The 22,249-nt window shown below is 44.6% G+C and overlaps 1 protein-coding gene across 1 annotated transcript in view; it reads right to left on the bottom strand.

Moving 5' to 3' along the window:
* Positions 1-22,249, bottom strand: part of LOC125450875 (mucin-2-like) — a 58,700-nt gene that overhangs the window by 17,602 nt on the left and 18,849 nt on the right. Inside the window, exons 3-4 of the mRNA XM_059645050.1 lie at positions 17,082-17,186; positions 1,262-1,381 (exon numbers count right to left, since the gene is read on the bottom strand). Of these exons, the coding sequence (XP_059501033.1) occupies positions 1,262-1,381; positions 17,082-17,186 (225 nt within the window). The remainder of the gene's footprint in view (positions 1-1,261; positions 1,382-17,081; positions 17,187-22,249) is intronic.

Here is a 22,249-nt window from a genome sequence, read left to right as displayed (position 1 = left end):
TGAAACCTGGATTTAACTCATTTTAAAAAAAAACCAATTGCCTTAAAAGTGCACTCAAAGCACCACACTCACTAAATCCAATAGTGGACATTGCTTTCATTGTGGGCCCAGTGATTAAATAAATGCAGTTAATCACATTGTTTCTGGGTGAGATGTTCCCGTTAATAGGAGTGCTTCCAGGCAGTGTCTTAGTAGCAAAGTGGTTTGTGATATGGTAATGACCACTTATGGCCTGACTCATGCATATGTGGCCAGCACACATTACAAAATAAAAACCGAAAGAACTGCTGTAAATCAGGAACTAAAACTGAAGTTTCTGGAAAAGCTCAGCAGGTGTGGCAGCATCTGTGAACAAAACATCAGAGTTAACATTTTGGGTTCGGCGACGGATGTTTTCTCTTTCACAGATGCTGCCACACCTTTTGAGCTTTTCGAGCAACGTCTATTTTTGCACAGTTCAAAAATGATGTTGCCATACAACAAATTATCAAGCAATTGACTACTGACACATTTAGGCAACAGTTCCGCTGCCTAACGAAAAAAAAATGGCCAAAGAACCACAGACGCTGGAAATCTGAAACAGAAACAGAAATTGCTGGAGAAACTCAGCAGGCCTGGCAGCATCTGTGGAGAGAAAGCAAATTAATGTTGTGGGTCCAGTGAACCTTCTTCAGAAGTCTCTCAACTGAATTATGCATATTGATAAAGACAGCTATAATGGTAGCAATCTGACCTGGTTTAGCAAGGTGAGCTTGCTTTTGATATGGTTTTCGATTTTTGATTTATTATTATCACATGTACTGTAGCACAGTGAAAAGTATTGTTTTGCATGCTATCCAGGCAAATCATAACTTCCGTAAGAACATCAGGGGGATAGAACGGAATGCAGAATATAGTGTTACAGCTACAGAGGAGACTCAGAGAAAGATCAACTCTAATATATGAGAGGTCAGTTCAGATGTCTGATAACAGAGGGAAAGAAGCTGTTCTTCAAATTTTTGGTACATGTTTCAAACTTTTGCATCTTCTGTCTAACACCTACCCTCCCCACTACACGCCCCCCCTTCTTCAGAACATATACACCAATATTTTCCGAAATACAATCAGTTCTGAAGAATGGCCACTGGACCCATAATATGAATCCCGTTTTTCTCCCTACAGATACTGCCAGACCTGTTGAATTTCTCCAGCAATTTCTGTTTTAGTTCTAATCATTTCTTCTTCTACCTTATAAATCGAAGATAATTAACACATTCCTCACCTTAATGCATGCTTCCAAACTCGTAGAGCAATGTTCTTTAGCTTCTTGGGTAATGACATGCCCTTCAACTGAAGTACAATAAACTCGAGTGCATGCATCAATGTGACGCATCTGGTTTGGCTGAAACAGCAAAAAAGAGCTTTCAGCTTGGATTAAACTTGTAAACTGTTATTTTGTGGGAATGTTTCACTTCTCAATGCAGAGAAAAGTACAAAGGAATACAGCATTTTTCGATATTCTGATCAAGGTAGAATGGATTAGTCATTGTGTAAAGGTCCCTCTGTGCTGTCCCATTAATACCTCGCTATGCAAACATAGCTTCATATTTTTGTTAAGGGAAGCTTCCTTTTGTCTGCAGCAATAATCTGTCTCCAGACCAACATTATATACACACCTCTTACTGCATCAGTGTGGTACACACTCTCAAATTGGTACTAAATTGAGACAATTTTAAGATGCGTGTTCATGCCAATCAGAAACTGAATTAGTAATGTCACAAGCAGTCATACTAATCTAATCAAATGTTATTTATTTAACACAGTTCATAATTTGGGTCCTTTAAAGCATTTACATTGGTACGAAAGCATCATGTCCTCCACAATTCAGAGCTGAAAACAGCAAGGGTCATTAAGGACACCGTCATCTGAAAGCTTCCTTCGAAGTCACATATCGTCCTGTTTCGGGAACTATATATTTTAAAATAATTTGTGGGATATGGGAGTCTCTGGCTGTGCCAGCATTTTAACACCCATCCCTAGTTGCCCCTTGAGAAGGTGGGGGTGAGCTGCCTTCTTGAACTGCTGCATGCCACATGCTGTGGGTTGATCCACAATGCCCTTAGGGAGGGAATTCCGGGAATTTGACCCAGTGACAGTGAAGGAACAGCGATATATTTCCAAGTCAGGACGGTGAGTCACTTGGAGGGAACTTGCAGGGTGTGGTGTTCCCATGTATCTGCTGCCCTTGTCCTTCTAGTGGAAGTGGTCATGGGTTTGAAAGGCAACAAAATGTGAGGCTGGATGAACACAGCAGGTGGTGGGTTTGAAAGGTGCTGAATAAGGATCTTTGGTCGATTTCTGTAGTGCATCTTGTAGATGGTACACCCTGCTGCTACCACGCGCTGGTGGCGAAGGCTGTAAATATTGGGAAAAGGTTGAAGTTGTTGTTATCAAGCGGTTGCTTTGTCCTGGTGGTGTCGAGGTTCTTGTATGTTGCTGGAGCTGCATCCATGCAGACAAGAGACAAGTATTCAATGACACTCCTACATTATGTCTTACAGATAGTGAGGAGGTTTTGGGAAGCCAGGAGATGAGTTACTCAGAGCAAATTTCCTAGTTTCTGCCCAGTTCTTGTAGCCACAATATTTATGTGGCGAGCCAAATCAGTTTCTGGGTAGTGATAACTCCAGGATGTTGGTGACAGTGAGCTTTGCATGGTTGGGAAAGAGAGGTCACATGTGAAGTGAGACACAGCCAAATGAAGATATAGCCCTGGGATTTTGGAGCAGTGCGGGAATTTAGTGCAGAGTGGAAGAGGTGCTTTTTGCTTGTGTCCATAGCTTGTAAGGTTATTTAGAAAGACAAAATCAAAGCCCAGGATCATTGACAAAGCACAATGCAAAGAGTAACATCACATAAAACTGAAAGTTTATTGCTTGGTGATTGCTGAGTATTTTTTATTCACTTTTGGGGCTCGGGCATCGCTGGCTAACCAGCAATTTTATTGCCTCCCCCGAACTGCCCTTGAATGGAATGATTTGAGAGGCCATTTCAGAGGGCAGTTGTAACTCAACCACATTGCTGTGTGTTTGGAGTCACATTTAAGCCAAAACAGGTGAGGATGAAAGATTTCCTTCCTCAAGGACACAGGTGAACCAACCAGGTCTTTCCAACTAGTGGCAATTCTTAATTTATCCAATTGGGCTTTTCTAACAATCGACAATGAACTTATGGTCATGATTAGAATCTGAATTCCAGATATGTTTTGAATTCACAGTCATCAGTAGGTGCGTAATTACAGATTTTTGTTTACAATTTAATGAGTCAATTTTAATTAATGATCCCCGAATAAAAGATCTCCTAGGAAGTTGTAATCAGAACATGATTGAGTTTAATGTTCAGTTTGAGCATGAGAAACTTGGGCCAGAAACGACTATGTTTAAATTAAACAAAAGGAATATTAGCAAAATGAGGGCAACATTAGCTAAAGTAAAATGAGCAAATAGATTAGCAGGAATGGCAGTAAGCAAGCAGTGACAGAGATTTAAGGATGTAATTCATGATTCTCAACAAAATATATCCCAGTATGAAGGAAAGATTCTAACAGAGGGATAAACCACCCATGGCTAACAAAGGAAGTTAAGAAGAGTTCCAGTGATAGTAGGAACTGCAGATGCTGGATATTCTGAGATAACAAGGTGTAGAGCTGGATGAAAACCAAGCAGCATCAAAGGAGCATGAAAGCTGATGTTTTGGGCCTAGACCCTTCTTCAGAAATGAGGGAGGAAAAGGGGTTTCTTAAATAAATAGGGAGTGGGGGGGAGATAAGAAGATGGATAGAGGAGAAGATAGGTGGAGAGGAGATAGACAGTACAAAGAGGTGGGGATGGAGCCAGTAAACGTGAGTGTAGGTGGGGAGTTAGGGAGGGGATAGGTCAGCCCAGGGAGGACGGACAAGTCAAGATAGTGGGATGAGGCCAGTAGGTAGGAGATGAAGGTGGGGCTTGGGGTGGGAGGAGGGGATAGGTGGGAGGAAGGACAGGTTAGGGAGGCGGAGACGAGCTGGGCTTGTTTTGGGATGCAGTGGGGGGGAGGAGAGATTTTGAAGCTTGTGAAGTCCACATTGATACCATTGGGCTGCAGGGTCCCCAAGCGGAATATGAGTTGCTGTTCCTGCAACCTTTGGGTGAACGTAGAACATAGGACATTACAGCACAGTACAGGCCCTTCGGCCCTTGATGTTGTGCCGACCTGTCATACCGATCTCAAGCCCATCTAACCTACACTATTCCATGTACGTCCATAGGCTTGTCCAATGACGACTTAAATGTACCTAAAGTTGGCGAATCTACTACCGTTGCAGGCAAAGCGTTCCATTCCCTTACTACTCTCTGAGTAAAGAAACTACCTCTGACATCTGTCCTGTATCTTTCACCCCTCAATTTAAAGCTATGCCCCCTCATGCTCGCCGTCACCATCCTAGGAAAAAGGCTCTCCCTATCCACCCTATCTAACCCTCTGATTATTTTATATGTCTCAATTAAGTCACCTCTCAACCTTCTTCTCTCTAACGAAAACAGCCTCAAGTCCCTCAGCCTCTCCTCGTAAGGCCTTCCCTCCATACCAGGCAACATCCTAGTAAATCTCCTCTGCACCCTTTCCAAAGCTTCCACATCCTTCTTATAATGTGGTGACCAGAACTCTACGCAATACTCCAAGTGCGGCTGCACCAGAATTTTGTACAGCTTCACCATAACCTCTTGGTTCCGGAACTCGATCCCTCTACTAATAAAAGCTAAAACACTGTATGCCTTCTTAACAGCCCTGTCAACCTGGGTGGCAACTTTCAAGGATCTGTGTACATGGACACCGAGATCTCTCTGCTCACCTACACTACCAAGAATCTTACCATTAGCCGAGTACTTTGCCTTCTGGTTACTCCTACCAAAGTGCATCACCTCACACTTGTCTGCATTCAACTCCATTTGCCACCTCTCAGCCCAGCTCTGCAGCTTATCAATGTCTCTCTGCAACCTACAGCATCCTTCGTCACTATCCCCAACTCCACCGACCTTAGTGTCGTCTGCAAATTTACTAACCCATCCTTCTACGCCCTCATCCAGGTCATTTATAAAAATTACAAACAGCAGCGGACCCAACACCGACCCTTGCGGTACACCACTAGTAACTGGTCTCCAGGATGAACATTTCCCGTCAACTACCACCCTCTGTGTTCTTTCAGCAAGCCAATTTCCGATCCAAACTGCTATATCTCCCACAATCCCATTCCTCTGCATTTTGTACAATAGCCTACTGTGGGGAACCTTATCTAACGCCTTGCTAAAATCCATATACACCACATCAATCGGTTTACTCTCATCTACCTGTTTGGTCACCTTCTCAAAGAACTCAATAAGGTTTGTGAGGCACGGCCTTCCCTTCACAAAACCGTGCTGACTATCCCTAATCAATTTATTCTTTTCTAGATGATTATGAATCCTATCCCTTATAACCTTTTCCAACACTTTACCAACATCATTGTGGCACTGCAGGAGGCCCAGGATGGACATGTTGTCTGGGGACTGGGAGGGGGAGTTGAAATGGTTCGTGACTGGGAGTTGCAGTTGCCTCGTTCCCACTTTGAGGAACACCTACGTTCAGTTCGCAGCCTCCTCTACATCGGGGAAACCAAGCGGAAGCTTGGGGACTGCTTTGTGGAACACCTAGACTTGGTTCGCAGTAAACAACTGCACCTCCCAGTTGCAATGGCAGATGCATTGGTTGTAATTTTTTAAAAATTGTTGGATTCTGGAGAAGTACCAGAGGATTGGTAAACTGCTACTGTGAGAACCTTATTCAAAAAGGGAGGGAAGTAAAAAGCAGGTTGATTAGCCTAACATCAATTGTTGGAAAAATGTTGGGATAAATTATTAAACAAGTAATAACAGCACATTTGGAAAACTACAATCTTATCAAGCAGAGTCAGCACAGCTTCTTGAAAGTGAAATCCCATCAGACTAATTTATTAGAGGTTTTTTTTGCGGGCTGATGTATCAACCAGGGTAGATAGAGTGCAACCAGCAGATGTGTTGTATTTGGACTTTCAAAGGTGTTCCACAAGGTACCTCACAAGAAGTTAAGCCATAATCTAAGAGTCCATGCTATTGGAGGTAGAATATAGGCATGGATACAGAATTGGCTATTTGGTGAGAAATAGTGAGAGGAGATGAGATTTTTTTTACAGATTAGCAACCTGTGATCTATGGGGTTCCACAGTTTACAATATATAGAACATAGACATTACAGCACAGTACAGGCCCTTCGGCCCTCGATGTTGTGCCGACCTGTCATACCGATCTTAAGCTCATTTAACCTACACAATTCCATGTACGTCCATATGCTTATCCACAATATATTAATGAGTTGGGGGTAAGAAGTGAATGCACTGTCGTGAAATTTGCAGATGACATAAAAATAGATGGGAAAGCAGGTTGTGAGTGGGATACAAATAGTTGACAGATAAATATTGTTAACTTAAGTATGTGGGCCAAATATTAGCAAATAGAGTATAATGCAGGAAAATGTGAAGTTGTTCATTTTTGAAGAAGAACAAAATGACAAGTATTGTTTAAATGGAGAATGAATTTAGAAAGCCGCAACACAAAGGGAGTTGGGGAGGGGTGGGATTTGTGCATGAAACCCAGAAAGCTACTATACAGTTGCAGCAGGTGATCAGGAAGGCTAATAGAATGTTGGCCCTTATTTCGGGGGGTTCGAATATACTTCCTGCAACTGTACAAGGTGCTGGTGAAACTACATCTGGTGTACCATGAGCAGTTTTGGTCCCTCATTTGAGGAAAGGCATCATTTCTTTGGCAAAAGTTCAGCAAATATTCACTCTGATGATCCTTGGTATTACTGGTCTTACAAGCAAAAGCTAAACAGATTGGGATTCTACTCATTGGAGTTGAGTGAGCAAGAGGTGACCTCATTGAAACGTACAAGATTGATAAAGGGCTTGACAGGGTTAATACTGAGACCATTGTGAGCAGGGTATGTAGGTGCTCACAGTGTGATTTCTTCTACACTGAGGAGTGAAAGCAGACTGCATGACCGCTTTGCAGAACACCTATGTTCTATTTACAAAAATGACCCTGGGCTTCCAGTGGCCCACCATTTCAATTTCATGACCAACATCCCTGTCTTGCTACAGCGGAACTCAGCTCAAGAAACGGGTCTAGGCCCGAAATGTCAGCTTTTGTGCTCCTGAGATGCTGCTGGGCCTGCTGTGTTCATCCAGCCTCACATTTTATTATCAACACCTCATTTTCTGCTTGGGAGCCCTGCAACCACCTGGACTCAATATTGAATTCAATTATTTAAGGGCCTAAGCACCCTCTTCTACGTTCTTATCCCAACCCCCACATACCAAACATTGTCATCACAGGGACTGCCACTACAAACAATGCATTATCAGCCGCCAACAGTCCCCATTAGCAGTTATTGATTCCCTGAGGCTGATTTTTATCCATTCCTTTGTCCAACTGTTTTGTTCTTTCTCTGGGCTCCATCTCCACTATCATTTTCCTTCCCCCTCTCTCCACCCCATCTTTAGCATGCTGAGTTTTTCCAGCAATTTCTGGTTTTGCTAAATACTGAGAGGGTGTTTCTCCTGAAGGGAGAGTAGAGGACCAAAGAGAATTCAGAATTAAGAGGTGCCAATTTCATACTGAGATGAGGAGGAATTTCTTCTCTCAGAGATTTGAGAATGTTTGGAACTCAGTGTCACAGAGAGTTATGGGGACAGAGTCTTTGTGCATATTTAGGGATGAGATAGACTAATTGATTAGTCGGGGAATCAAGGATTATGGGGAAAGGGCAGAAATTGGATGAGAGGAATGTCAGGTCAGCTATGATCCAATTGAATAAGGAGCAGGCTCAGGGGCTGAATGACTTCTTCTCTTGTTCCTATTTCCGATAGTCTCATGGTCTTATAATGGAGAAATCAGCAGTGATTATGCTATTGAATAACAAAGAATGATGGTCTGATTCTCTCTCATTGGAGATGGTCATTGCCTAGCACTTGTGTGGTGGAAGTGATACTAACCACTTAATAAAATAGAGAGTAGGTACAGGATTATGTTGTTTGACCCTTTGAGCCTACTACATCTTCAATATGACCAGGGCTGATTCTCCATCTCAATGCCATATCCCTGCTTTCTCTCTATACTCCTGATGCTTTTAATATTGAAAACATTATCCACCTCTTTCTTGAATGCAACCTGCACTGCCTTCCGTTGTTGAAATTTCACAGACTGATTGCCTTCTGAATGAAGGAATGTTTTCTTATCCGAGTCATATATAGCCTACCTTTGTCAGAAAAACATGTATATTATCCAGATAATGATCAGTGAACAACCCCCGTCTGACTGTATGATGGAGGGAAGGTTACTGATGAAGCAGCTGAAGATGGTTGAGCTTCGGCCACTACCCTGAGGAACTCCTGCAGAGATGTCCTGGAGCTGAGATGACTGACCTCCAACAATCATAATCATCTTCCTTTGTTCCAACTATGACTCCAAACAGCAGAGAGTTCGCCCACTGATACCCATTGCTTCCAGTTTTTTTAAGGTTCCTTGATGATATACACTGTCAAATACACCTCGATGTTAAACTCCCTGGAATTCACCTCTTTTGTCCATGTTTGAACCAAGGCTGGAATGAGGTCAGGAGCTGAGTGGCCCTGGCGGAACCCAAACTGGGCATCACTGAGCAGGTTATTTCTGAGCAGGTGCTGCTTGACAGCTCTGTTACTGACACGTTCCATCACTTTACTGATGGCCGAGAGGAGATTGATGGGGCGGTATCGGCCGGGCTGGATTTGTCCTGCTTTTGAGTAGTGGACATAAGTGGGCAATTTTTTACATTGTCAGGTTGACAATGTCTCAGACACCACTGTCACAAACCCTGGATATGTCCTGTCTCACTGGCAGAGGTGGTAGCACTGTGATATACAGTTGGTAGGGAGTTGCCTGAGACTCCCCCAAATTGACTCTGGATTCCATGAACTGTCATGACTTCAGGTTAAACACTGACAAGGAAACCTCCTGCTGATTACCACACACTGTCCCTCCCTCGGCTGATGAATCAGTTCTCCTCAATGTTGAGCAGCACTTGGAGGAAGCACTGAGGGTGTCAAGGGCACAGAGTGTACTCTGGGCGGGGGATTTCAATGTCCACCACCAACAGTGGCTCGGCACCAGTACTACTCATCGAGCTGGTCGGGTCCTAAAGGACAGAGCTACCAGACTGTGTCTGCGGCAGGTGGTGAGGGAACCAACAAGAGGGAGAAACATACCTGACCTCATCCTTACCAATCTGCCAGCTGCAGGTGCATCTGTCCATGACAGGATCAGTAAGAGTGGCCATCGCACAGTCCTTGTGGAGACAAAGTCCCGCCTTCACATTGAGAATTTAATTTGGGGAGGGGGAATTACAGTGCTATTAGGTAAGAACTATGGAGAACTTGTTGGGATCAGGTGTTCTCAGGGAAATGCATGATAGAAATGTGGAGTTGTTTAGGGAGCAGTTGCTACAGATACTGGATCGGTTTGTCCCACTGAGGCAAGGAAAGGATGGTACAGTGGAGGTACCTTGGATGACAAGACATGTGGAACACCTAGTTCAGAGGGAGAAGGAAGCTTACTTAAGGATGAGGAAGCAAGGATCAGACAGGGCTCTAGAGGTCTACAAGGTAGCCAGGAAGGAACTAAAGAATGGACTTAGGAGAGCTAGAAGTGGGTATGAGAAAACTTTGCCAGGTAGCATCAAGGAAAACCCTAAAGCTTTCTATACTTACGTGAATAACAAGAGGATGCCCAGAGTGAGGGTAGGGCCAATCAGGGATAGTGGAGGGAACTTATGTGCTGAGCCAGATGTGGTGGGGGAGGTCCTTAATGAATACTTTGCTTCAGCATTCACCAGTGAGAGGGACCTTGACATTTGTGAGGGCAGCATGAAACAGGCTGATATGCTCGAACAGGTTGATGGTAGGAAGGATGATGTGCTAGAGATTTTGAAAAACATGAGGATAGATAAGTTCCCTGGGCCAGGCAGGATATACCTAATGTTCTTACAAGACGCAAGGGAAGAGATTGCTGCCCCTTTGGCTATGATCTTTGTGTCCTCATTGTCCACTGGAGTAGTACCAGAAGATTGGAGGGTGGTAAATGCCATTCCCTTGTTCAGGAAAGAAAATAGGGATAATCCTGGATTTACAAACCAGTCAGTCTTACTTCTGTGGTGGGTAAATTATTGGAGAGGATTCTGAGAGATAGTATGTATGATTATTTGGTAAAGCACAGTTTGATTAGAGATAGTGAGCATGTCTTTGTGAGGGGGAGGCCATGCCTCACAAACCGTACTGAATTCTTCGAGGATTCAAAACACATTGGTGAAGGTGGAGCAGTGGATGTGGTGTATATGGATTTTAGCAAGGCATTCGATAAAGTTCCCCATAGTAGACTCATTCAGAAAATGAGGAGGCTTGGGATTCAGGGAAATTTGTCTGTTTGGATACAAAACTGGCCGTCCAATAGAAGACAGAGGGTGGTAGTAGATGGAAAGTATTCAGCTTGGAGCTTAGTGACCATGGTGTGCCACACGGATCCGTTCTGGGGCCTCTGCTCTTTGTGATCTTTATAAATGACTTGGATGAAGAAGTGGAAGGATGGGTTAGTAAGTTTGCCGATGACATGAAGGTTAGTGGAGTTGTAGACAGCGTGGAGGGCTGTTGTAGGTTGCAATGGGACATTGACAGGATGCAGAGCTGGGCAAAGAAGTGGCAGATGGAATTCAAGACAGAAAAGTGTGAAGTGATTCATTTTGGAAGGTCAAATTTGAATGCAGAATACAGGGCTAATGGCAGGATTCTTGGCAGTGTGGAGGAACAGTGGGATCTTGGGGGTCCATGCCCATAGATCCGTCAAAGTTGCTCCCCAAGTTGATAGGGTTGTAAAGAAGGCATGTGGTGCATTGGCTTTCATTCGCAGGGGAATTGAGTTTAAGAGCCGTGAGGTTATGCTGCAGCTCTATAAAATTCTGGTTAGACCATTATTGGAATTTTGTGTTCTGTTCCGGTCACCTCATTATAGGAAAGATGTGGAAGTTTCAGAGAGGGTGCAGAGGAGATTTACCAGGATGCTGCCTGGACTGGAGCGCAGGGCTTACAAGGAAAGGTTGAGAGGGCTCGGGCTTTTCTCATTGGACCAAAGAAGGATGAGAGGTGATTTGATAGAGGTGTATAAGATGATGAGAGGCACAGATAGAGTGGATAGTCAGAGATTTTTCCCAAGGGCGGAAATGAGTATTACAAGGGGCATAATTTTAAGGTGATTAGAGGGAGGCACAGGAGAGAGTCAGAGGTAGGTTCTTTACACAGAGAGTGGTGGGTGTGGAATGCACTGCTGGCAGTGTTAGTGGAGTCAGATACATTCAGGACATTTAAGCGACTCATGGATAGGCACATGGATGATACAATAATGTAGGGTATGCAGGGTAGGTTGATTTTAGTAGGATAATAGGTCGGTGCAACATCGTGGGCCACAGGGCCAGTACTGTGCTGTACTGTTCTATGTTCTATGTTTGATATTAATACCCTCCATCATATTGTGTAGTACTATTGCTGTACTAAATGGGGCAGATTTTGCACACATCTGGCAACTCAAGTCTGGGCATCCACAAGGCACTGTGGGCCATCAACAGCAGCAGAATTGAACTCTAGCACAACCTGTAACCCCATGGCCCGGCACATCCCCCACTCAACCATTACTATCAGGCCATGGGATCAACCCTGGTTCAATGGAGACCGCAGGAGGGCATGGCAGGAGCAGTACCAGGCATACCTGAAGATGAGGTGTCAACTTGGTGAAGCCACCAAACAGGATTACTAGCACACCAAACAGCGAGAGCAGCAGGTGATAGGCAGAGCTAAGCTGTCTGCCAACTAACGGATCAGATCTAAGCTCTGCAGTCCTGCCATATCCAGTTGTGAATGGTGGTGGGCAATTAAACAGCTCACAGGAGGAGGAGGCTCCACAAATATCCCCATCCTCAATGATGGAAGAGCCCAGCACATGTGTGCAAAAGATAAGGCTGAAGCTTTCACAGTGGATGACCTAACTCGACCTTCCCCTGTGGTCCCCAGAGTTATCAGTCTTCAGCCAATTCAATTCACTCCGATTGACATCAAGAAACAGTTGGAGACATTGGACACAGCAAAGGCCCTGACAACATTCCAGCAATAGCCCTGAAGACTTGTGCTCCAGAACTTGGTGTTCCCCTGGCCAAGCTGTTCCAGTAGATTACAACACTGGTATCTCCCCGACAATTGGGAAATTGCCCAAATATATGCTATACATAGGTTATACATAAAAGCTCAATAGTTGGCCAAACAGATGGTGTAGGAAGGAGTGTTTCAGATATCTGGGCTATTGGGATTTCTTCCGAGATATGTGGGACCTGTACAAGAAGGACGGGTCGCATCTAAACTGGAAGGGCACAAATATTATGGCTGGGAGGTTTGCTGGTGTCACGTGGGAGGATTTAAGCTAGCTCAGCAGGGGCTTGGGAACCAATGCAAAGGGGAATTGACTGAAAGAGAACAAGAGAATAGAGCCAGTAAGACTCAGAGGAAGGGCAGGCAGGGTGGGGTTGTGAGAAAAAGTGAGTCAGGTTGACTGAAGTGCATCTGTTTCAATGCGAGAAGTATAACAGAGACTTGGTTAAGCGGGGTACAGGGTTGACAGCTTAACTTTCCAGGAAACAGATGTTTCAGGCGGGATAGAGGGGGATCTAAAAGGGACAGGGGGACTGCACTACCTGTTAAGGAGAATATCACAGCTGTACTGCAGGAGGACACCTTGGATGGCTCATACTGTGAGGCAATATGGGTATAGCTGAGGAACAGGAAGGGTGCATTCACACTGTTTGGGCTTTACTATAGGCCTCCCAACAGCCAGTGGGAGATCTGTAGGCAGATTGTGGAAAGATGCAAAAGTAACAGGGTTATTGTTGTTGGTGATATTAACTTCCTGTGGGCCATCAGCAGAGACTCACTTAGTGCTTGGGGCTTGGATGGAGCAGAGTTTGTAAGGAGCATCCATTTGGGCTTCTTGAAATATGTAGATAGTCCAGCTAGGAAAAGGGCTGTGCTGGATCTAGTACTGGGGAATGAGCCTGGCCAGGTGGCCAATGTCTCAGGGGAGCAGCTCGGGAACAGTGATCACAATTCAGTAATCTTTTAAGGTACTGATGGATAAAGGTAAGTGTAGTTGTCAGGTGAAGGTGCTGAATTGGGCGAAGACTAGTTACAACAATATTAAGCAGGAACTGAAGAATGTAGATTGAAGGCAAATGTTTGAGGGAAAATCAACATCTGGTATGTGAGAGGCTTTCATGTGTAAGTTGCTGGGAATGCAGGACCAGCACATTCCTTTAAGGATGAAGGACAAATATGGCAAGTTTAGGGAATCTTGGATAACGAGAGATATTGTGAGCCTAATCAAAAAGAAAAAGGAAGCATTTGTCAAGGTGAGGAGGCCAGGAACACATGAGGCAAGGGTGGGATACAAGGAAAGTCAAAGAAACTTAAGCAAGGAGTCAGGAGGGCGAAAAAGGGTCATGAAAAGTCATTGGCCAACAGGATTAAGGAAAATCCCAAGACTTTTTATACATATATAAAAAGCAAGAGGGTAACCAGGAAGAGGGTTGGCCTGCTTAAGGATAGGGAAGGGAATTTATGTGTGGAGCCAGAGGAAATGGGTGAGGTATTAAATGAGTATTTTGTGTCACTGTTCACTATAGAGAAGGCCATGGTGGATAATGAGTCTGGGGAAGGGTGTGTAAATAGTTTGGGAGGAGGTATTGGGAGTTTTGAAGCACATTAAGGTCGACTAGTCCCCAGGGCCTGATGGGATGTACCCCAGAATACTGATAGGGGCAAGGGAAGAAATTGCTGGGGCCTTGAGGGGAATCCTTGTATCCTCACTGGCTACAGGGGAGGTCCCAGAGGGTTGGAGAATAGCCAGTGTTGTTCCTTTGTTTAAGAAGGGAAGGTTTAAGAAGAGATAATGCAGCTAATTACAGGCTGGTGAGCCTTATGTCAGTGACAGGGAAATTATTGGAGAGGTTTCTTCAAGGCTGGATTTACTTCCACTTGGAAATAGGTGGGCATATTAGCGACAGGCAACATGGTTTTGTGAAGGGGATGTCGTGTCTCACTAACTCGGGTAAGTTTCTAGAGGAAGTGATGAAGACGATCAGTGAGGATAGGGCAGTGGATGTTGTCTATATGGAATTCAGCGAGGCCTTTGACAAGGTCCCACATGGCAGACGGTAAAGTCACATGGGTCAGAGGTGAGCTTGCAAGATGGATAAAAAACTGCCTCAGTCATGGAATACAGAGGATAGCAGTACAAGGGCGCATTTCTGAATGGAGATCTGTGACTAGTGGCGTTCCTCAGGGATTGGTTTTGGGACCTTTGCTGTTTGTAATATATATAAATGGTTTGGAGGAAAATATAACTGCTTTTATTAGTAAGTTTATAGATGACACAAAGGTTGGTAGAATTGCAGAGAGCGATGAGGACTGTCATAGGATACTGCAGGATATAGATCGGTTGGTGACTCGGGCAGAGAGATGGCAGATGGAGTTTAATCTGGAAAGATGTGAGGTAATGCATTTTGGAACATCTAATCCAGATGGAAAATATACAGTAAATGGCAGAATCCTTAAGAGTACTGATAGGCGGAGGGATCTGGGTGTACAGGTGCGCAGGTCATTGAAGGTAGCAACACAGGTGGAGAAGGTAGTCACCAAGGCGTACGGCATGCTTATCTTCATCGGCCGGGGTACTGAGTTTAAAAAATTGGCAGGTAATGTTGCAGCTTTGTAGAACCTCAGTTAGGCTGCTTTTGGAATATTGTGTTCAGTTTTGGTTACCACACTACCAGAAGGATGTGGTGGCTTTGGATAGGGTACAGAAAAGATTTACCAGGATGTTGCCTGGAATAAAGGGCATTAGCTATGAGGAGAGGCTGGAGAAAGTTTGGTTGTCTTCACTGGAACGACAGAGGTTGAGGGGGCCCCTGATAGAGGTCTACAAGATTATGAAGGTCATGGACAGAGTGGAGAGTCAGAAGCTTTCTCCCCAGGGTGGAAGAGTCAGCTACCAGGGGCCATGGGTTTAAGGTGCGAGGGGCAAGGCTTAAAGGTGATGTACAAGGCAAGTTTTTTACACAGAGGGTGGTGGGTGCGTGGAACTCACTGCCAGAGGAGGTAGTGGAAGCAGATACTATAGTAACTTTTAAAGGTCAACTTGACGATTACGTGAACCGGATAGGAATAGAGGGATACGGTCCCCAGAAGGGTAGAGGGTTTTAGTTGTGACGGGCAGCATGTTGGTGCAGACTTGGAGGGCCAAAGGGCCTGTTCCTGGGCTGTAATTTTCTATGTTCTTTGTTCTAAATCCAACCCGACCAATTACCGCCCCATCAATGTACAAGTTCTGAGGAAAGGTCATTGGGCCCAAAACATTAACTCTGTTTTTTCCTTCATAGATGCTGCCAGACCTGCTGAGCTTTTCCAGCAACTTTGTTTTTGTTCTTGAGATAGAGATGTTGGCCAGGGAAAAGGGTGATATCCTAAAATGGTGGGCAACTGGAAGCTCAAGGTTATTTTTGTGGACAGAATGTAGGTGTTCTGCAAAGAAATTGTATAATCTGTGCTTTGTCTCCCTAGTGTAGAAGAGACCACATCATGAGCAGTGAATAAAATGGACTAGATTGAGTGAAGTGCAGGTAAATTATTGCTTTACATGGAAGGGCCTTGGATAATGAGAAGGGAGGAAGTAAACAGGCAGGTAGTTGTAAAGGAAGGTGCCGTGGTCTGTGGGGTGATGCTGGGAGTGGAGGAGTAGTAGACTAGGGTGTGCCGAGGGAATGCTCCCTGTGAAAGGTGGGCAATGGAGGGGAAGGAAATATGTTCCAGAGACAGTAGGAGCTGCAGATGCTGGATAATCTGCGATAACAAGGTGAAGAGCTGGATGACACGGCAGGCCAAGCAGCTCAACTGCTCCCATGATGCTACTTGGCCTGCTGTGTTCATCCAGCTCTTCGCCTTGTTATCTTAGGAAGGAAATCAGTGTCTGGCTATGGCATCTCACTGGAAATGGAAAAATGGTGGCTAATGGTCCTTTGGGTCTGGATGCTGCTGGGATGGAAGATAAAGACAAGGAAAACCCTATTGCTCTCTGAAGAAGGGTTTAGGCCCGAAATGTCAGCTTTTGTCCTCCTCAGATGCTGCTGGGCCTGCTGTGTTCATCCAGCTTCACACTGTGTTGTCTTGGAAACCCTATTGCTGTTGTGGGAGGGAAGAGATGGGGTTGAGGGCAGAAGTACAGAGATGGGTCAGACACAGCTGTGGGCCCTGTTAACCAATCCGCAGTTGAGGAAGAAGGTGGACATTTCAGAGTCTCCCTTGTCGCAGTTTGCATCATTGGAACAGATGCAATGGAGACAGAGCAATGGAAGAATGGAACAGAATCTTTTCAGAAACCACAGTGTGACGATGTGTGGTCAAGGTAACTGTGGGAGTCAGAGAGTTGGTTTTTTTTAACTGTTGCTGCATCAAATTACTGGAATTTGCTTCCTAACAGCACTACATGTGTCCCTACACCACATGCACTGCAGCAGTTCAGGAAGACAAATCACCAGCTTCTTCTCAAGGACAGCTAGGGGATGGTCATAAATGGTGGCCCAGTCAGCGATGGCCACGTTATGTGAACAAATAAAAGCAATTAAGTGGTTATGATCTGGAATACACTGCTTGTCAGTGTGATGGGTGCAGATTTAATCATAGATTTCACAGAAAGACACTCAGTAAATATCTAAACAGAAAAAAAGTCTCACAATGAGACCTGTCCACTGATATCCTCTAAAAGTTTCCATCTTGTTCCATAGGCCCATTTACACTTCTACTCTAGTTTGTGAGCTTCTGAGATCACTCACGTTATTCATTTCAAAACTTCAGGGCAGGTCCATACCTCAAGCATGAGCTCAGGAGAAGTTGGAGAATTATAAATACATTTTACTTGAACACATTCTGGACAGCAATCATTTTTATCGCGAGAGTCCCTCAACTCAAAGCCCTAGGAAAGAACACAGGAGATTGGATTAAACATTTTGAATTCATAATTACTTGCCTTTTCAGCTCATGCACAACACTGGTCTGAAATTTATAAACACAATTGCATTGAAACAGTCAGCACTATCATGACCATTGAGATAAATACTGGCATCCAAACATTTACACAAACTATGCCCTGCGCCTCCCTTTGGTTACAATTTCTTTTTACATCTTTTGCGTGGGAAGTGGGCATCATTGAAAAGGCCAGCATTGGTTGACCCCCCCAACTGTCCTTGGAGCAAGTAATTAGGCCATTTCAGAGGGTAATTAAAACATCAGGAAAACTTGGAAGGAAACTAGAGCACATGACTGGTGGAATCAGCTTGCCACTTGTTCTGAATGACTTCCATGGTGGATACTTGCCAACACCATCTCAGGGCACGATCCTTGGGTAGCAGCCAAATGCACTCTTCCTCCATGGATATTGGGGGGTGATGGCCTAGTGGTATTATCACTGGACTATTAGTCTGGAGACCAAGATAACATTCAGGGTTTGAATCCCGCCACGGCAGATGGTAGAATTTGGATTCAATAAATATCTGTAATTAAGAATCTAGTGATAACCATGAATACGTTGCCGATTGTGGAAAAATCCCATCTGGGTCACTAATGTCCTTTAGGGAAAGAAACTGCTATCCTTACCTGGCCTGGCCACCATGAGACTCTAGACCCACAGCAGTGTGCTTGACTCTTAACTGCCCTCTGGGCAATTAGGGATGGACAATAAATGCTGCCTGAAAGTGAGGACTCATCAATGAATAAATGAATGAAGAAAAAAAATCTTGCATCCCTCTTCTGCCAATCTGCCCTAACTATGTTGGCACTTTTGACCATGCTCTGGCTGGGTGGAATAGTGGGGACACTTTGTGTGCAGGGACAGGTATTCAGCTCACAAGCCAGACCAGGCTGCATGTCGGTGCTAGGGGCAAAAAAACACTGCAAATGCTGGAATCTAAGGGAGACAAAAGGAGGCCGTAAGGACAGAGCAGGCGAGGGTCCTGAAGGACGGCAATACTCAAAAAATTGACTGTTCCTTTCCTCCAGGTGCTGCTTGGCTGTTGTGTTCTTCCAGCCTCTTGCATTTCAGTGCTCCTTGCTGGCTCTCTTATCACTCACTAATTTAGCTTCTACATGCTCAGAGGACAAATTAAAATACTGTGGATGATAGAAATCTGAAATATAAAGCAAAAAGTACTGGAGGAAGCCAGCAGATCTGGCAGCAGACATGGAGACAGAAAAACAAATTTTGAATCCAGCTACCCTTTGTCAGAATAAAAATAGTGAGGAAAGAGTGATACTTATGCCGATGAAGGAGGAGATGGTGGGGAGGGAGTGCAGAATGAATAGAGTACGTGGAAACAGTGCCCAGACAGAGAGAGAGAGAGAGAGAGAGACAGAGAGGCATATAGAGGTAAAAGCCGTGTAGATTCAGAAATGTAAATAGTCTAAAATGGGTTGGCTGTGCTCGGAGCAATACCCACAGAACAGAAACCTAAGTGTGTGGGGGAGGGCAACAGACATGAGGAAGGGTGATCCTGTACTGAAATAGTTAAATTCTCTGCCGAGTCCTGAAGGCCAGAAAGTATCTAGGCAGAACATGAGCTGTTGTTCCTTCAGCTGCACAGGACTGGGTGCTGTTCACATCTTTGTTCCTCCTTGGATCTGGCTTGCTCTGTGCACAAAAATGTTTGCTGCCAAAGAGTTGTTCGGGAGTGACAGTGCAGAAGACAGAGTCAATATTGTAGGATGACCAAGGATTAGGCAACTTGCACGCCTGTGTGCTGTACCTTCCATGGGCCTTATGAATGATGGTTCTCACAGGCCGCTCGAATCACTTGCCCAGCTACTCTCACTGAGCTCAGACCCATCTCCTTCCCATTGCATACTTTGATATCCAGCACAACGACTGGGTTCTGAGTTCTAATCAGTCATACTGGGTTTGAAATATTAACTCTGTTTGCCCCTCTACAGACACTGCCAGACGTACAGAGTTCCTCCAGCACTCTCTTGTTTGGTATAATATGTTACCAGTCCAGAACTTCATTCATTGAGTTCTTGTGTGTAGCCGTGAGCTGCTGCTGGCTGATGTGAAAATGTGCCCAAAGCCCATACTGAGAAACTGAAAAGAGTATGCATGAAAACTAAAGTCATCAAAATTTATGTCAACATTTTTATTTATAAAGAAAAAGTCTCCTTCTCCTGGGCCTTCAAATTGCCCTCAATAGGACAAAGAACAAAGAAAATTACAGCACAGGAACAGGCCCTTCGGCCCTCCAGCCTGCGCCGATCCAAATCCTCTATCTAAACCTGTCACCCATTTTCCAAGGATCTGTATCCCTCTGCTCCCTGCCCATTCATGTATCTGTCTAGATACATTTAAATGACGCTATCATGCCCGCCTTTACCACCTCACTGGCAATGCATTCCAGGCACCCACCACCCTCTGCGTAAAGAACTTTCCACATCTATCTCCATTAAACTTTTCCCCTCTCTCCTTGAAATCATGAGATAGATTTCTTCTTTCTCTTTCTCCTACTATGTCTCAGTGCATTCCCTGGATTTGCAGCTGGGGTGCATGATGAACCAGATATGTGGAGGACCTTACTGTCAGGGACAAGTCAACCCTTCTCATTTTGGACTTCCAAGGATTAGAGTAGAGCAGGTAGGGTGGAAATGGAAGGCCCAGTTACTTCTGCAGTGTCCTGCATGGTAACTGCTGAGGGGCCTGTGCATAGTTCTTCCCCTGGATGGATGTTTCCTGCACTGCTCTGTTTCTTTATGGCAAAAGTACAACTTTGGGTCAAGATTTTCCATTTCACTGTCACCATGCCTTTGGATCTGAGAACCAATGGTTGGGGCAATGAAGCACAGGTTTGTGTGCATCTCTGGCATCTTCTAAGGGTGCTCGGCCTAATTCTTCATGCCAGCCATCAAGCTGTCCACAGAGCTGGACAGATGGTCACATGGCTTGTTGCACTAATGAAGCTCTTGGTTAATGAGGGTCACTGTGTTCTCTGACTGCTAGCTGCCCAGGCATTTTGACCTTAGCCTACTGCAGAGCTGTTGCTGTGAGGCTCTCACAATATTGTGTATCCACACTTTCTATGCTTGGAATTCCTCCCACTGTGTCAGTATCTGGGTGATGCAGGAGGCAGCCTTGCTACTATACTTCCTGAGGCCTCAGTATTCTCATCCTCAGAGGTTCAGGAGGAAGTTTCCTCCACACTGATCATATTCCCACAGATGTCTTGGGTAAGGCTTGTGGAACCTGCAAGTAAAAAGCAAGAGAAGGCTTCGTGGTCACTGGGTCACAAAGTAAAGATTCAGTGTGACAATGGGATTCCGGAGAGTGGCAGTGACATGCAAAGGGGCATGTACACATGTGGTGAGACACTGCCGTGTCTGCATCCCTACAGGAGTGGTCTTGGCTTTTTCCTTCAAGGGTCAGAATTTTCTCCTTATGTGACTAAGGACTTGGGTGTCAGGTGGAGCAGACAAGATCACTGACCTCGTTTCTGCATTGCTGACTGTTCCTCCGCAACCTAGAAATGGCACTGACCAGTGGCAACCTGGGACAAGGTTAGCCATGATTGGTGGTGCAAAACTTCCAGGTCAATATTGGAGAACCGCAGTGACATCTTTCCTTTCTCTTAAATCTCATGCACATGTCCTTTAATGAGCAGGGCAGCTTGGGAATGCTTGTTTGGATGCACGGTGGGTGTTTTGAAGATGACCCTGGTGCATGGGAGCTGGCTTTTCATGGCCTTTGAAAGGTTACCAGACTCAGAACTCTGTCTTCTCTTCACAGATACTGCCAGACTTGCTGAGTTCTCCGACAATTTCTGTTCTTTGTTTGTTTCTGATCTCCAGCATCCGCAGCTGTTTGCGTTACTCTGGTAAATAATGGCCCAGTTGACCCAATCTCTCCTCATACGACAAGTCCTGCATCCCAGGAATAATAGTTAAAAACTGTACATTATACATCAGGTGTGCTCTCATCGAGGCCATGTGCAACTGCAGTGAGACATTTCAGCTATTCTATCAATGACACTCAACATACTATTTGTCTTTCTAAATGCTGAGGAAGTATTGGCCTTATCAATATATGATTAATCAGAAACCCGGGTAACAATATTCTGAGGACATTGGTTTGAATCCCACCACAGCAGATAATGAAATTTGAATTCAATAATAATCTGGAATTAAGACACTAATGATGACCAAGAAACCATTGCCGATGGTTGGGAAAAATAAATTTGGCTCACGAATATCCTTCTGTCATCCTCAGTCTGACCTACATGAGATTCCAGACCCACAGCAATGCGATTTACTCCTAACTGCTCTCTGGGCCAAATTAAGGTGGGCAATAAATGCTCACCTAGTTAGCGATGCATATTTCGCATGAATAAATAAAGAGAAAATGCTTGCTGCACCTGAATGCATGCCCGGTGTACAAGATTACTCAGGGCCCCTTTTATATCAACATTTCCCAATCTGTCACCATTGAAATAATATTCTGTTGTTGTCCAAGTGGATACCTTCACGCCACATTATACTGAATCTTTCATGTATTTGTCCTCTCACACAACTTGTATGAATCACATTGAAACCTCATTGTTTCCTGTTCCCCACTCACTGTTCTTCATGGTTTTGAGTCATCAGCACACATGAAATATTTCTTTGAACAAAGAATCAATAAAAAGGCAGAAAATAAACTTTGAGCAGAAACTTGCAAGTAATGTAAACATGTCAACAAATAGATAAAAAGGAAGAGAGAAACCAGTGAAAGTGAACACAGGACTCATGGAGAGCGAGGCTGGGGAAAGAATAATGGGGATAAAGCAGAGAAGATTTGTGGGAATGTTGTCATGGCTGAAGAATTGTAGCTATGAGGAGAGTTTGGAGAGGTTGAGGCTGTTTTACTTGACTGAGTTGACATGATTCATGACAGACAGGAACACAGGAGCTGCAGCCCTTGACATTGTCCCACAGGTATGAGGCACTTGCTCCCTGCGTGGATGAGGA

The sequence above is a fragment of the Stegostoma tigrinum genome, chromosome 3 (genome assembly GCF_030684315.1).
Source record: "Stegostoma tigrinum isolate sSteTig4 chromosome 3, sSteTig4.hap1, whole genome shotgun sequence".
Classification (NCBI taxonomy): Eukaryota; Metazoa; Chordata; class Chondrichthyes; order Orectolobiformes; family Stegostomatidae; genus Stegostoma; species Stegostoma tigrinum.
The sequence above is the reverse complement of the archived record's forward strand: the minus strand, read 5'-3'. Positions and strand labels throughout refer to the sequence as shown.